General features: G+C 43.0%; 1 protein-coding gene across 2 annotated transcripts in view; it reads left to right on the top strand.

Moving 5' to 3' along the window:
- The window catches only part of KATNAL2 (katanin catalytic subunit A1 like 2), a 69,452-nt gene that overhangs the window by 35,057 nt on the left and 17,005 nt on the right, over positions 1-17,390 (top strand). For both annotated transcript variants that reach the window (XM_047698144.1, XM_047698145.1), the window contains exons 6-12: positions 510-608; positions 2,897-2,995; positions 3,198-3,275; positions 6,936-7,034; positions 8,997-9,060; positions 9,261-9,379; positions 15,902-15,993. In XM_047698144.1, coding sequence (XP_047554100.1) covers positions 510-608; positions 2,897-2,995; positions 3,198-3,275; positions 6,936-7,034; positions 8,997-9,060; positions 9,261-9,379; positions 15,902-15,993 — 650 coding nt within the window. The remainder of the gene's footprint in view (positions 1-509; positions 609-2,896; positions 2,996-3,197; positions 3,276-6,935; positions 7,035-8,996; positions 9,061-9,260; positions 9,380-15,901; positions 15,994-17,390) is intronic.

Below are 17,390 nucleotides of genomic sequence, written 5' to 3'. Positions count from 1 at the left end.
GATGCCCGGTGGGATAGAAAAAGGCGTTTAATCATGAGATTCAGCTGTCGGAAGGAATCTCTCCCTCTTAAAGAGGTTGTACACTCCTGGCCAGTGTAATCTGCCCCGGGGGGAAGCGGGGGTGAGATGGGGCAGGAGAATTCCACAGGTGGAGGGTTGAATATCAACTCTGCTCCATCTCCAAACTCAGCCCCTCCCGTATCGCACACCTCTGGTCACAAGAGAAAAGTCAGTGAGTGGGTCTGGGTTGAGGCACCATATGGGTTTCCTTCACTGGAAAAGCTGCTTGGAACCCATGGCTTCCACTGATAGCCCTTCCCACACGGCTCAGCCAGGGAGTAAATTTGTCTTGCTGGGACTACACAGAAGTGGCCCAATTACACACAGGGTTTCCTTTCACTGAACTGAGAGCCAATGTGTGAATTTTGGACGATGGAATGGGCAGTTTCCACCAGCATCTGTCACTTGCTTTCCACGGCTGACTTCTCGTTGTCTTGCTCTTTCTTCAGGAGGCTGTCAATAATCCCCAAGCGGGGAGTACTGACTTTGGCTTGAGCATATCAGGAATCAACAAAGGCAGTGGAGAAGAAAACGTCCGCCCACAAAAAGTAAGTAGAATTCATGAACATAGCACCAAAATGGGAAATTGCTTTTCTTTCTAAAAACGAAAATAAAAAATGTTATCGTTGTCAAATAGAAAAGCTAATACAGAATGGTCAGAGCCTGGGTGTGAGGTGAGCTGAGGAGAGCACTGGCTGAGGGGTTGAGCCCTGGCGTTCTGGTCTGAATCTCCTTTCTGGATGAATGGTCTTGAAGGAACGGCCCCATCTCTAAGAAGCTCAAGTCTCCCTATTTGTAAGCTCAGGGGTTTGGCAGCGACGGCTTCTAACGTCACGGTCAGCTTAAACGTCCTGGGACTGAAATGGGAAACGTCGGTGTTCTGGGTTTTTGAAGGAGTTATGGTGGTGCACACATCCTTCTCTTTCTTTGTGTGTGGTACCTGACTAGTGGTGGCCCCTTTCCTCCCTGGAGGTGTGGCTCTAGGCTTGAGTGTCATTTCATGTGAGCCATGAAACCTCAGTTGAAATAGGGTAGATAGGGGCGCCTGGGTGGCTCAGTGGGTTAAAGCCTCTGCCTTCGACTCAGGTCATGATCCCAGGGTCCTGGGATCGAGCCCCACTTTGGGTTCTCTTCTTGGTGGTGAGCCTACTTCCCCCCTCTCTCTCTGCCTGCCTCTCTGCCTGCTTGTGATCTCTGTCTAATAAATAAATAAAATCTTAAAAAAAAAAAAAAGAAACAGGGTGGATATTGTCCCTGATAGATAGCTCTATCCCTTTCATAATGAACCTCATGTCTTGATCCATAAGTAAGAGCGGCTCAGACAGAAAAGACTCAGACTGGGTAGATGGAGGCAAAAGGCCAGTTAACACATGTCCTTTGAGGATGAGAAGAAGCAGTATCAACATCAACAGATTTCTCTTGACTGTAACTTCCTGGGTTGTACTCCTTGTAAGAGCCATCGTTCTTTCTCTGGGCAAGTTCTCAGACTACAGGACGTTGGTTGGATTTAGCTCCGGCCAGCTCTTCTTGGGTAAATGAGACTCTGGCTGTGTGTGCCTGAAGGGGAAGCTGGGAGCATCTCCCTGGAAGTCAAGGAGCTCTCACTGGCCTCCAGTGGCTCCCTGGAAGGGCCTCGGTGATACCGGTGATCGCTGGAGATGATGCGTTCAGATCAGTGCCTCCCGCGGAGAAACGCTTCCTGGTTTACCTCTGCCAGTGTCATTGTGTTTTGAGTCACTTTGGCCTAGTAATTCTGTGGCCCTAGTTTCTCCCATGAACATCTCGTGTTGATATGAATAGTCGTTTCTGATCAGGTCACAAGGAAGGGACCATTTAACCCAGCACTTAGCCTTTGAAGGAGTCTGGTCATAAATTCTCTTTCCAGCAGAAGTGTCCTGAGCAGAGTGTCCTTAAAATGCAGATGGGTTTGTCCCTAGCACTACAAATGTTCATAAACTGAATGAGGGTATATGGCCAGGGGCCCGTCTCCAAAATGGGCCTATCATGGCCGTGTTAGGGCCCCTAGCTTCGGCATTCCTGGACCCCCTACAAATTTAGTAGGCATGTTGTTCTTAAGGGCACTGGTCAATTTGCCTAGGTTCAAAACCCTGCTCAGACTTTCCCAGCTGTGTGACCTTGGGCAAGTTGCTCAATCTTTCCAAGCCTTGTTTCTCTTTCTCCGGAAAATGGAAATAATCAGTGCCTACTTTAAATATCTTGAACGGAGAGTGTTAGCCTCGTGCCCGGTGTATGACATGGAGGTCTGCTCATTACCCGTGCGCGCTGGCTACTGCTGTTGCTGTTTGTTTTCTGCACGCATCCTTGCTTTTTCTTTCTGCCTGTCCCTTGCGGGGACGGCAAGGGGCCCAGGGAGGATGGGAGACAGACATCGGGTTTGAATCCTGGCCTTAAGCCACTTGTAACCTGGGACTCTACTGAGGAGAGAAGGTACACGACTGTCAGTAAGTGGGAGCTATTGTCACCCTTGTGCCAGTGGGTTCTTCCCAGATGTGGGATGTTTCAAAGGACCAGACGATGTAGGAGAGGCAGACCTGGAAGGAAGCAGAGGGCATCGTGTCAGAAAAATGCTTGTGAGTTTTCATTCAAACCAACTTCATTCTGAAGGGTTTATCTGCAACTTAATTTTCTTTTCTAGAGTGTCCAACTTGAGGAAATCACCTCATTCATGATTAGTGCAGGTCCTTTTTAAGGCCTCACTCTAAGTTTGCCCTACGTACTAACATACATAAATGTGTCTTGATTTACTGAAGCTGAGCTGTTAGGGATAGTCTTCCCCCATGTCTTAATGGTGTAAGTAACCATTACTCCGTTTCAGGGCCAAATCGTTGACTTCCGAGGGCTGCTCACAGATGCCATCAAAGGAGCAACCAGCGAACTTGGCTTGAACAGCTTTGACTGTAACCCAGACCCCTCAGTAAGTGGCTAAGATGCGACATTGCAAACTGCCAACCTCCAGACAAACTTCAGAAAGATAATTTTGAGTCCAGAGAAACCCTGTGATCAAATTGAAGGTCACAGCAGCCTGCTACTACTTATGTCACCGAGATCCATGCCCTGTTTCGCTTTCTAAATTATGAGCAATATTGTAATGTAAAGCTTTCTGTTCCCACCGTCAGGAACGATTGTTGAAACCTCTGAGTGCATTTATTGGCATGAATAGTGAGATGCGAGAATTGGCAGCCGTGGTGAGCCGGGTAAGATCTGATATTCAATTCACAAATTTACAGAGGCGGATTGGGGCTCCTGGAACATTGTGGGCTGCTTCTTTTATTAATAACAATAAATATGATCATTTATTTATAAAGTGCCCCCACTTGCAAAGGCACTCATATTGTTTAGAGGCACAATAATGCATGATAAATAAATTATAGAATCATAAAATTACAATACAAAAAGCCCACCATCTCACTACAGAGGCCAAGAAAAGCAAAAGGGAAAAAGACTTAGAAGGGAAGGGACAGGTGAAAGGTTTTAGAGCAGAGCCAAGAGTTAAGGAAAGAAAGCCACTTAGAGAAGGAAAGAGCACACCTGTGTCTGTTTTCAACAGTCGAAGTCTAGAAACACAGATGTTGGCAGTCTGATGATTTCATAATTGGGAATTTCCACAAAAAACAAGATTAGTAGGGGCGCCTGGGTGGCTCAGTGGGTTAAGACTCGGGTCATGATCTCAGAGTCCTGGGATCGAGCCCCGCATCGGGCTCTCTGCTCGGCGGGGAGCCTGCTTCCTCCTCTTTCTCTCTGCCTGCCTCTCTGCCTGCTTGTGATCTCTCTGTCAAATAAATAAATAAAATCTTTAAAAAAAAAAAAAACAAGATTAGTAGTAAAGAGCTTATCATCTGGACTACTGATTTTTAAGCTTACCCTCCAGAATTTATTTTTCTTCTTTCTTTAAAACTTAAATTCAGTTAGCCAACATATAGCACATCATTACTTTTAGATGTAGAGTTCAGTAATCCATCAGTTGCATGTAACACCCAGTGCTCATCACACCACCTGCCTTCCTTACTGCCCATCACCGAGTTACCCCATGCCCCCACTTACCTTCCTACCCTCCAGAATTTAAAAGCAGTGAAGTCTCCTGGTGAGTGACACTGGCTCTGGAATCAGTTGAGCTGGATTTTATTTCTTTATCCTTCCCTTTCTAACATGACTTTGAACATGTTCCTTGGGAACAGAATACCTTCCTGAGTGACAGGGCACTTATCTGATATCCAGCAATCTCATATTTAAGGAAAGACTAGAACCTAGGCAGACTCAGAGAGATATTTAATGTGCTCCAAGACGCACAGTTGTCTGCAGTGATTAAGGGTCCCCTAGCTCTGGCTGTTCAGTTCGGCAGCTCTTCCTGTCCCTATTAGCTATCAAGCTGGGGGGTGGAAACACAAAGATGAATGAATCAGACACAGTTCTTGCCTACAAGAGTCTCTCATGTCATGGGTAAGGAGAACAAAAGGAGGGCTATTTTGTGCCAAAGCGTAGGAAAGCATTAGGGAAGAAGATACACAAGAGACAGGCACATGAAAATGCACATGAGGGAGGGTGGGGGGTTCTGTGTCAAACAACATGCCTGCGAAACTATACAGCTTTTAGCTGAATGAGCCACAAGGAGCAGTGGGGAAGGAGGCTGCAGAGAGAGGCTACAGTTTCTGGGTAAGGGGCACAGTGAGTGCTAGCCCACGGTTGGAAGTGGCCCGTAGGACATGGGGAATCTTTGAAAGGTGTCCATCAGGAGAACGGGATGCTCAAATGTGCTTTTAGTCTGTCCGAATGACAGTGTGGTGGGATGGAGAACAAAGAAATGGAGATGAGGAGACCAGCTCTCAAGTTATTACCAGTGAGAGAGGATGAGGTCGGAGCCAGGCTGTGGTAATTAGGATGCAGAGGAGAGCAGAGAAAAAAAAAAAGTTATGCCCATAAAAATCAATGGTCTCATTACTGTTTCTGCAAAAAGACAACATGACTAGTGATGACAGAGTTGTAGAGTAGAACTGGCCCAAAATGATTCCACCTGGCATCTTTTCTACAGTACCATGGGAAGTAGTCATCCAGTCCCTGCTTGAATGCTTACAGTGATGGGGAGATCACCACCTAATGACTGATAAGTTTTGTTACTATAAGGAGGAACTTCCTTTTAGGGAATTAAACACTGCTATGTGGAACTCATTATCAGCTCTAGACGAGGACAAAAAATACTGCTCTGATTTACGGATGCTTTGAATTCCAAGGTGGATGAATCCCCCATCTGTGCCAAGCTTTTCCTAAGAAACTGTGGTAATAAGAATGTGAGGCGGGGGGGTGCCTGGGTGGTTCAGTCATTAAGCTTCTGCCTTCAGCATGGGTCATGACCCCAGGGTCCTGGGGTTGAGCTCCGCATGGCGGGAAGCCTGCTTTCCTTCTCCCATTCCCCCTGCCTGTGTTCCTGCTCTTGCTGTCTCTCTGTGTCAAATAAATAAATAAAATCTAAAAAAAAAAAAAAAAAAAAAGAATGTGAGTGGGAGTTAGGCTAGCCTGCAGATCCACAATATAAAGATAGGGGGCGCTCTCCCAAGTTTTTTTTTTTTGTTTGTTTGTTTTGTTTTTATTTTTGTTTTGTTTTTTTGGGTTTTTTTTTTGGGGGGGGGAGACGGAGTCCTTTCTCTGTCGCTGTATCACAGGATCATGCCTATTAGGCACTACCAAAATCACTTCTATGAATACTTTCGCTAATAAAAGTGGTCAGCCATGGTGAAAGGATGTGGGAGGACAGGGGACAGGGATGGGGACATAACATCTCACCAGCACTGAAAAGACATATTTTTATATTTTAAAACATGTTTATGTATTATTTAAAAATTAGATAATATAGGGGTGCCTGGGTGGCTTAGGTTAAGTGTCCAACTCTTGGTTTCAGCTCAGGTCATAATCTCACTGTCCTAAGACTGAGCCCTGAGGTAGTCTCCACGCTCAGCAGGGAGTCTTCTTGAAGATTCTCTCTCTCTCTCTGCCCCTCCTCCATTCAGGTACACAAACTCTCTCAAATACATAAATAGATCTTTAAAAAAATTAACTGAATATAAAAATAGTTACCAGATTGTTCTACAGTCACTCAAAATGACTTCTAAAAGGAAGGCTTTTCTGATATGACTCTTGATACTCACTATGCCTGGAACAGCTCCTACTGAGAAAGGCCCTGAGTGGCTGTTCTGAGATGTCCTGTGGAATTGAAGTTTGGAAACTAAATTAGTTATCAGTAAAAGCTGCCTTAATTGATGGTCCCGGATGGTGGCTACAGGATTCCACTAGGAGAGGGCAAACCTCACTTTTGCTTGCTTGTTGGCTTCCTTGAATTTTGTAGAAGCAGTTGCTCCTGATGGAAAGTGGGGAGAGATCCCTGGGGAAAAGGAGACATTGGTTTCAGAGGAGCATTATCTCTTAGGCCACAAAAAAGCGTTTGCAAGATCAAGGAGCAGGCGAGGCCAGGCACTGGTTCGGAACTCTGTTTTGCAGTAAAAGCCAGTGTAATTTGAAGGCACATTCTGTAGCTTCTTTGATTACAGTCATAAATCAGCATGGTTTGCTATTGACTGAAGACAGGTATAGTCCATCGTTAGGAGATTTTGTTTCCTCTTAAAAGTACCGTATTATCTCATCAATCTCCTCTTGGGGGGAAAAAATCACTGAATGTGCTCATGGCATCCATTTTGGTGAACTAGCCCGTAATTACCATGTATATATACACATATATCTAATATGAAGAGTTTTTATCACCAGCACTTTATGCCCCATTGTAAGTCAAGTACTCTGCTGCTCCTATGTTTATTACCGCTGTGGAGGAAAACATTAGTTTTAACAAAATGATCAAATGTGCATTGCAGGACATTTATCTCCATAATCCAAACATAAAGTGGAATGACATTATTGGACTCGATGCAGCCAAGCAGTTAGTCAAGGAGGCTGTTGTGTACCCTATCAGGGTAAGGATGGGAAGCCTCATGGGGGTGGTTTCTGTTCATTGTCCACTGGACAAACTGTATGTCACGCACCCGTCAGGAAGAGGACAGGATGTTCTTCTGTTATCGCCTTAACTTTTGGGCTGTGTCACAGTATTTGGTTAAACACTGAAGTACCAAGGCCCAGTCCACTGCAGGCAGTTTGAAATCGTGTTACATATTGGGTCAAGGCGGGGTCTGTTCAAGTGATCATTTTAGATCTAAGACTTGTCAGTTCCTACAGATTGGTTCAAATTAGCCTGCCTCCCTAAAAATATACTTACTATAGTAGAAATGCCTCCTGTAGGAGAGGGCCTCTCACTGTGTTTCTATAGATCCCCCTCCCCCTTGACCCCCTTCATCTAGGGTTCTGTTTCTGACTTTTTGTAAACACCAGGCAGCCCCTTCCAGGGCACTGGCCAGGAACGCCATTGTATCATGCTCACTGCTCCTTCCTGACAAGTCTTTGTGTGGAGTAGTTCATGAAACAGGAAGGAAAACAGAAAAACAAGACATTCCATGTTGGGTTTGCAAGTGTGGTGATGAGAAGGTCTGTGTACCCCATAGCTGTGGCTGTATAACCACCCCAAAACCTCGTGCATTTGGTAGGCAGTCTGGGTGGCGGTAGGCAGTCTGGGCCGGAGCCTGGGAAAGCTGGCATAGACAGGATGACTGAGACTTGTCCATGTGCCTCTCCTCTCCCAGCAGGCAGGCCCAGTCTTGTTCCATGGTGGCACAGACTTCCCAGACAGAAGCGAGAAAGGGCAGGTACCAATCCAGCAGCATTTTTCACATCTCTTCTTATAGTTCCTATATTTTCAAGTCTCTTCTTATATTTGCTGATGTTTCATTGGCCAAGGTCACAGGGCCAAGTCCAGATTCTAGTGTTGGAGAAATATACTCTCTTGGTGGAAGGAGCTGCAGCTAATTTGTGGCCATTTTCTGTGATCTCCCGCAGTCAAGATAACACATTTGTTGTATTGAATAATCTATTGATTCTTATCACTGAGATAAGAATGCAGACCCTAAATTTTGGCTGCTTCTAGTCTAATGAGACAAAAATCAGTAAATCTGGATGGTCTCCCCGCCTTTTCTTCCTGTATTCAGACATGGGAGGTAAGAAATACACTGGCATTCAGATTTAGTAGAAATTTATTCACTCTTTCCTTTGAGTGGCTCTACAGTACAAGTCTTCGGGAAAGGATGGAACATCTCATTGGAGCTCTGGATATGTCATCTCCGTGGTGTTATAAGCTTTGTGTGTGATGGCATGGAGAGTTTGGCAACAGCATCAGCAAGAAAACAAGAGCTACTTACAATTTTACTATCATTTTTCCTTCTCCCTTGTTCTCTATCAGCTCTACCTACTGCCCCCGACTGTCTGGATTTGAACTAATGGGAGAGAATCATGGAAGTTTGTGGGATATGGAAGTCCACGCATGTCCCGTTTGGAGTTAGTGTCTCACAAGGCATTCAGCACCAAATGTTCCCAACTTCTAAATCAGGCTTTGCCATAGCTTTGTGCTTGATTCGCATACACCGTTGTTGGTTGGTTTTAGGGTTTACCTTAAAGGGCATTCCTGGTTCACAACATTCCAAAGATTGCCAAATAACCCTGTACACAGAACTCCAGGAGAAACGATGTTATGTATGTAGGAAATAACTATTGTAACAGAGAAGGAAAGTACCCACATATGCCTTTCTTTTCCTTAAAAAAAAAAAAATACTGCTCTTTTAAAAGCCACAAAAATTAAGCCGGGCATTGCTATTAAGTGTGAAAGTAAAACGGGGAGAAATAAGATGTAAACAGAAGCAGTGAGCCTCAACAAAAGGAAGACCCGACTCGTTGTGCTGTGTTTCTCCCCAGCTTCCTTCATTTGTCTGCGCTGAGGGCGTGCCGGCTGACATACTGATTCCAAACCTCATCTTTGTTCCTTGTTTCCATAGTATCCGCAGCTGTTTACGGGAATCCTTTCCCCCTGGAAAGGTCTACTGCTGTATGGTCCTCCAGGTAAAGGAATCTTTCTGATTTGGTCTTGATTAGAAGTGTGGATGCCGAGGGTGAGCTGGCCTGTCTGTCCTCATTCAGGCGGGGGGTGCTAAGGACCGCTGGGTAGCCACCTCCTTTTCCACTTGGGAGACTGACTTCTATCTGTGAGCAGAGGAATGGAGTGCAGGGGTCACTCGCATTTTATCCTCATGTGTCTCTAGGCACAGGCAAGACCTTACTGGCTAAAGCTGTGGCCACGGAGTGTAAAACCACCTTCTTTAACATTTCTGCATCTACCATTGTCAGCAAATGGAGAGGGGATTCAGAAAAACTTGTTCGGGTAGGAATTCTTGATTTTATATTTTTTTACAATAAGTTCCAACAGAATACAGTGGTTCAACATGATGTTAGAGCTTATTTGTTTTTAAGTGATTTGTATGCTAGAATTTACCCTGGATTTTGATTACCAAAAGCCCAGGAGATAGATTGACTATTATATGTGGATATTAATCCTGTTCCCATCAGCAAAATATGATCTCCTTTCCTTTGGGGATGTGACCAACAGTGCTTTTTTGATTCCTGTAGCTTAGGAATGGAAGCCGGGACAAAGGTTGTTTAAGAAGTGGAATATTTTTTTTCTTCCTCCAAGAAACATTTATTTTTAAGCATGTGCAGTATATTCAGCTAACATTTATTGAGAAGCGACTAGCATACACTAGTACCTGCACTAGATACCCTCAGAAAGAATCAAGAAATTAAAAACAATTATATTTTTTCAGATGCTCTCAGCAACTTTCCTCCACAGTGCCCCATAGCCTTACAGTTTTTTCCTCTCCTTAGGAGAGAAATAGAAAATACATTTTATATAAAATATAATATAAAATTTTATACTATAGAATTTTACTATACTTTCTGGCACCTTAAGAGAATATCTGTTTATGATTTAACACCTCAATGTAAGGTGGGTCCTTCTCAGAAATCCTGTTAAACTGTTGAATTCTGTAGAATGCCTGGAAAGTAATCAATACCAAGTCAATGTAAATACTATATATTTTCTGAAAAGAAACTCTAAAATATTATGCTTAAGTTACATTCCCTTGGATGATTCATTTTCAAAATATTATGGCTTCCTTGGAAGTCATAATGGAATATTTTTATAGGATTGATTTACCTAAAATGGCCTATCATTTATTACTTTGATTCTTAAGTTACTTCAAATGTGTAAGTTTTTACAGTTCTTATCACCGCTTCACGATTGTAATTCGTGGAAATCCACGTTGACATCTGTTTCTTTGTTCTTTGAGTCTCCCTTAGTGCCCGTCTAAAGGTGGGGTTGGAACTCACCTGTTCCTTAATTTGTGGGTTCTATGTGAGTCTAGTTCGTTTGATGTCAATTAGTTAAAATCCAGCTAACTATAAAATCTTCATCAGCCTGAAGACTTTTTCTTTTTTTAACATTCCATTTCTATGGGCTGAAGAACAATAAAACTTTTACAAGATGCCCCCAGAATCCGTTTAGATTTCTCTCCTGTCATGAAAAGTGGTGTTTACAACTGTGAGCACAAAACACTGCAAGAAGCTCAAAGAAAGATTACATTTCTTTCTCCCCTAAACAGAAGAATAAATTCAAATATATTATGACTATTCTTTTTTCTTAAAGATTCTATTCATTTATTTCAGAGACAGAGAGTGAGAGAGAGCGTAAGCATGAGCAGTGGGAGAGGCAGAGAAGCAGATTCCTCGCCAAGCAGGGAGCCTGATGTGGGACTTGATCCCAGGACCCTGGGATCTAGACCTCAGCAGAAGGCAGTCACTTAACTGACTGAGACACCCAGTTGCCCCTCTTACGAATATTCTTTTTTTTTTTTTTTAAGATTTTATTTATTTATTTGATGGACAGAGATCACAAGTAGGCAGAGAGGCAGGCAGAGGGAGAGGAGGAAGCAGGTTCCCCGCTGAGCAGAGAGCCCGATTTGGGGCTTGATCCCAGGACCCTGGGATCATGACTTGAGCTGAAGGCAGGGGTTTTAACCCATGGAGCCACCCAAGTACCCTCTTATGAATATTCTTTTTTTTTTTTTTAAAGATTTTATTTATTTATTTGACAGACAGATCACAAGTAGGCAGAGAGGCAGGCAGAGAGAAAGGAAGGGAAGCAGGCTCCCCGCTGAGCAGAGAGCCCGATGTGGGGCTCGATCCCAGGACCCTGGGATCATGACCTGAGCCGAAGGCAGCGGCTTTAACCCACTGAGCCACCCAGGCGCCCCTCTTATGAATATTCTTAACGAAGACTGAAACTACTAAAATAATTATCTTGTTTAATGTTGGATAACCAGAAAAGTCACTTAACAGGGATTTTCCATTCTGTGAACATTTTATTTAAAGTTATCCTTTGCTTCAGTATTATTTTGTTAGGATTCTAAGGGTGAGGAAATGAGTCCTTCCCCAAGTTCTCCCCTTTCTTTACCATATATTTGAAAAAAAAAAAAAAAAAAAACAAAAAAACTAGTGTTGGGGCGCCTGGGTGGCTCAGTCAGTTAAGCGGCTGACTCTTAATTTCAGCTCAGGTCATGATCTCAGGGTCCTTGGAATCGAGCCCCACCTCAGGATCCACAATCAGCAGGGAGTCTTCTGAAGGATTCTCTCTCTCCCTTTCCCCCGACTCGTGCTCCCTCTCTTTCTCTAAAATAAATAAATAAATATTTAAAAAAATAACTAGTATTTTTAGGAAGAAAAAAGGGTACAAAAGGGAATATAGACCCTTGAGTCCTCTCCCTAGAGGCAACTACTACAGTCTGCTAGTGCAGCCTTTTAGAACATTTATCTGTATTTATATTAAGACCAACAACTTCATCCATATCTCCTTCCTTATTAAATACAAGTAGGAACATACTACACAATACCCTTCTTTTACTGAGTTTTTTGTTTGTTTTGTTTTTTTTGTATAATTTTTTATTTTTTAAATTTCTTTTCAGTGTACCAGAATTCGTTGTTATGCACCACACCCAGTGCTCCATGCAATACGTGCCCTCCATAATACCCACCACCAGGCTCACCCAACCTCCCACCCCCACCCTGTCCCTTCAAAACCCTCAGATTGTTTTTCAGAGTCCATAGTCTCTTATGGTTCATCTCCCATGCCCAAATCCCTTCTCCTCTCCATCTCCCCATGTCCTCATGTTATTTCTTATGCTCCACAAATAAGTGAAACCATATGATAACTGACTCTCTCTGCTTGACTTATTTCACTTGGCATTAATCTCTTCCAGTCCCGTCCATGTTGATACAAAAGTTGGGTATTCATCCTTTCTGATGGAGGCATAATACTCCATTGTATATATGGACAATATCTTCCTTATCTTTTTGTCCATTGTAGGGCATCTTGGTTCCTTCCACAGTTGGGCAACCGTGGCCATTGTTGCTATGAACATTAGGGTATGGATGGTCCTTCTCTTTCCTACATCTGTATCTTTGGGGTAAATACCCAGTAGTGCAATTGCAGGGTCATAGGGGAGCTCTATTTTTAATTTCTTAAGGAATCTCCACACTGTTTTCCAAAGTGGCTGCACCAACTTGCATTCCCATCAACAGTGTAAGAGGGTTCCCCTTTCTCCACATCCTCTCCAACACACATTGTTTACTGTCTTATTAATTTTGGCCATTCTAACTGGTATAAGGTGGTATCTCAATGTGGTTTTGATTTGAATCTCCCTGATGGCTAGTGATGATGAACATTTTTTCATGTGTCTGATAGCCATTTGTATGTCTTCATTGGAGAAGTGTCAGTTGATGTCTTCTGCCCATTTTTTGACATGATTATCTGTTTTGTGTGTGTTGAGTTTAAGAAGTTCTTTATAGATCCTGGATATCAGCCTTTTGTCTGTACTGTCATTTGCAAATATCTTCTCCCATTCTGTGGGTTGCCTCTTTGTTTTGTTGACTGTTTGTTGTGCAGAAGCTTTTGATCTTGATGAAGTCCCAAAAAAATCATTTTCGCTTTTGCTTCCTTTGCCTTTGGAGATATATCTTGAAAGAAGTTGCTGTGGCTGATATTGAAGAGGTTACTGCCTATGTTCTAATCACCAAGACAGCACGGTACTGGCATTAAAACAGACACATAGACCAGTGGAACAGAGTAGAGAGCCCAGATATGGACCCTCAACTCTATGGTCAAATAATCTTCGACAAAGCAGGAAAAAATATATAGTGGATAAAAAGACAGTCTCTTCAATAAATGGTGCTGGGAAAATTGGACAGCTATAAGTAGAAGAATGAAACTCGACCATTCTCTTACACCATACACAAAGATAAACTTGAAATGGATAAAAGACCTCAGCATGACACAGGAATCCATCAGAATCCTAGAGGAGAACACAATACCCTTCTATACCTTTTGGTTTTTTTCCCACACTCAACAGTATAACTTGGTTATTGTTCCAAACTATTATAGACAGAACAGTTCTTTTATAAGTCCGCATGGCATTTCCTTGTCTGAGTATACCAAAACATATTTAACCAGTCTTTTCTTAATGGACATTTAGGTTGTTTCTAGTCTCTTGCTATCATGAACAAAGCTACAGTAAACAATCTCACTATATACATGTCCTTGCATGCGTAGTAATGTAGGACCATTTCTTTGAAGTCAAATTGCTAGGTCAGAGAATGAAAAATCACCAATTGCCAAATTGCCTGACAGCAGCATCACACCAGCTTGCACACCCATCAGTGATGTGCGTGTTTGCTTCCCCCACCCTGGTCAACACTGTGTAGAACCCAAATTTTAAAATCTTTGTCAATCTGATAATGAAACTAATATTTCAGTGCTCAAATATGCATTTATTTAATTCTGAATGAACTTGAGCATTTTCTTATACGTTTAGAAGATATTTATATTTTCTTATTTTCTGTGAAATGCATTTTTGGTTTTGGATATTTAAAAAAATGATTCAGGAGGAAAACAGATAACCTCTGCTAACCTTGAAGGATCTCATCTTCTGTCCTTTCAGAAGTTATTTTCTGAGCTCTTGGAAAGATCCTCATCTGGAAAATCTTGGTCATGCTGTCAAGATCTTTACTATGAAGCTTTCAGATAAAGAGAGCCCTTCAGAATTTTCCTCTAAATCAGAGACACATTCCTACCATTTGTTTCTCTTTCTAGTCCAATTAAAGAGTTATTTATAGGGAACTCTTGGGTAATGTTCCTCCCTCCCCTCCTAATGTTCTTGCCTCCTAGGAATTGATGCTCTTGAATAGTTGAGTGGTCTCTTCAGCAAATGCACACACCTGTTGGTGCTTACATCTTTAAACACTCTCCCCGGCCCCCCAATCATATGATTTAACTTCCTCCAAGTACTTTAGAAAATTTTAGACTAATGCTTCCAGAGCACTTACCCGGAATTCTATATATTCTCTGGCACTGGAAAGAGCAATGGTGTGGTCAATATGGAGACATGGGCTCCAGATGTGGTTCTCCTTCCAACTCGTTGTTTGTTTTTTTCGAGCCTCTCAGTCCCTCTGCCCTTTAGGGAGCACCTTAAAAACATGTGTGGTTCTATTAAAGAGTTCTGATATTCCACTTTTCATTGGGTAGATTGCTGCTTTTGTGACATCCTTAATATCAGTTATATTGGGGCTTTTTTTTTTTTTTTTTTTTTTTTTGGTGATAAGTGAAACAAGTTGCTGGCTTCTAATGAGAGGGTCTCTATAGTGTCTAAGAGGCATTTGTGATGTGTGTCCCAGCATTGACACTGTTCCCTCAGTTCATTAGGCTGAGCCAACTGTCTTGGCCAAATGAAGTAGGATTCTGTGAAAGGAAAACACTTGAGGATGAGCATGGTCGTACCACACGTGCACGCAGTGGTGAAGGCGAGGGATTTCCGGCTCAGTGACAGGGAGACCTGTAAGGGATAACCTGCCACTACTCACGTAAGCCACAATCTGGCCTTCTCTGGGCTCTTCTCCTCTTATTTGATCTGTGCTGCTTTGCTAGTGCTAAGTGACATGGAGAATAAATCCCCTATGCCTATTAAAGAACCTCTATTCTTTTCTAAATCTCTACTGCTTTCTCCAATCAACCAGTGAAGAATTGTATATGGTGCTCAAGAGATCAGTTTCAAAGTTAAAAAAAAAAGGTTTAGTTTTTTATACTTTTTTCATCACCACCACATCTCCCTTTAGAGCTCTTTATTTTGTTTTTATATGTCTGTTCTTTTGCTGGCTGCTTTGCTGTTCTTGTTCAGTCTATAATATTTTATTTTGGAATGGAACATTTTTTTTCAATTGGGAATTGCCTTCAAGCACCTGAGCCTACCAAACAGCAGTGTTTGGAGTGGTATGGGGACCCCATAGAGTAATCTGGGGAGCAGAAAGGGGCAAAATTCTTCAGCCTTGTTACCCAACACGGGAACTGTATCCACTCCCTACGGTTCTTCCTTCTGAGAACAACCTTCATTCTCCCTAAAGGTTAAGGGAAAATCATCAAATGACTTTCCACATTCCAAGGCTTTTGTGTCCTTATGGAACATGTGATTGGCAGGGAGTCTCAGGGGCTAACTAACTGACTAGAAGCTCAGGCACTGAGTTTTATCTTAAGCTCTCCCATTTATGGTTAGTAACCTTGAGCTTAACCACTAACTCTCTCTGGCTCTAACCTTATCAAGTGATAAGTAGAAATAATTGGACCATCCATGGGGTTTTGCTAAGGAGAAATAATTGCGATGATTATAAAATTATTGTGGAAGAACAGAGTGCAGCATAAATGCTTAATAGTACAGCCAGCCTAAGCTTTTAATCTCTGGGAGCATCAGTGAACTTGAACTTAAGTGTATGAATTTGAACATGTGGTTGCTTTTCTCCTTCCCAGGTGTTATTTGAACTTGCCCGCTATCACGCCCCCTCCACCATCTTCCTGGACGAGCTGGAGTCAGTGATGAGTCAGAGAGGCACTGCTCCTGGGTAACAGACAGGGGGGTTTTTTTGGTCATCACTTCTCCCCTCTTGTAAGTGTGTTTGATGGTCGGAAGCCCATCGACATTTACCAGCAGAATGAGCCTATTAATAAGCCCACAAATTTTCTGCAGACACATGGAAAGGTCTTTAAATTAGATCCTGTTAACTGAATAGCTGATTTAAGTAGTTTTTATAACCGGAGGAAATGTCATCCTCCCTTCCCCCTTTCCCCACAGAGTGGTTTTCAGGACTGAAGATCACCCAGCCCCATGATCCCAGGCTGCCATCACGGTCTCGCTGGCCCAGAATAGCTTGCCTGTGACCACTGCCTCTGGAGCCAGAGGGGCTGCCTGTGGGGAATGGGGCTGCAAAGGCTAAGGCCCAAGGGGCAGCCCTTGACAAGGTGTGTGAGGCCAGGGAAGCCACCACTTCTCTGTGACATCAGGTTGTGGCTTAGCCTGATTTTAAATATATCAAATATGTTATCTCTAAAGATGAAGTGTCCACTAAAGTCCCCAGCAGGAAAGCACACATCTCAGACTGCAGTGAGCCTCCTGTGTGTGTGTGTTTTAAGAAAGTCTTTCTGTCTTCGTCAGAAGTATTCTTCTTTGAAACTTTTTACTAAACCTGGCTTGGAAAAACACATCTCTGGCAAATCTCAACACAGCTGCATTTATTAATGGCCTCTAATGGTCCATTATCAAGGCCGAACTAATAGTAATAAAAGGCAAATATTTAGCTTCTTGGACGTATAACTACAATATAATTTATGAAATTTTATTTATTGAAAATCATTTTCCTAATGGCAAAGCAACCATTAAGATGCACCCAAGAGGCATGGCATTGATGGCACTGATTGAAATGGGACAGTTGCCATGGCTTAATGGGTGCTAGTGAGCCCCAGGCTGGGACACCCTGTCTCTCTCTTCAGGATCTGATGGGAGGAGACCAGTGCAGAGGCACCCAGCTGGGCACCCACCAGACAGCTCAACCACCCTACTTGTCATTCCCTCTGCAAAGACCCGGCCCGCCTGGCCTGCCTCACCAGAGTGACCTGTGTGCTTGTTCTTCGTTCACTTGGTCCTTCTCCGCTCCCAGGGTTCCCCACAGCTTTGAACAGGCTGATTTGGGAACTTCATCAACTATCCTAGGGTGTACTCCAGGGTTTGTGTGGAACGTCAGCTTCCTTGTCTGGAACTTGGACCCTAAAACTAGAGTCTTCAAAGGGCCAAGGAATAAGGGCAGGTGCTCTAAAGACTTCATGGGTCATATGATGTTAAAAGATTAATTATGAGTCATTGATAAATAAATATATAATTATGCTGTGAGACTGTCCTTTCTCTTAGGACAAGGCAGTTTGATGGTGAGTGGCACAGTTCTTAAAAAAAAAAAACACCACATAC

This window comes from Lutra lutra, chromosome 12 (genome assembly GCF_902655055.1).
Source record: "Lutra lutra chromosome 12, mLutLut1.2, whole genome shotgun sequence".
Classification (NCBI taxonomy): domain Eukaryota; kingdom Metazoa; phylum Chordata; class Mammalia; order Carnivora; family Mustelidae; genus Lutra; species Lutra lutra.
This window is presented reverse-complemented; position numbering and strand designations above follow the sequence as displayed.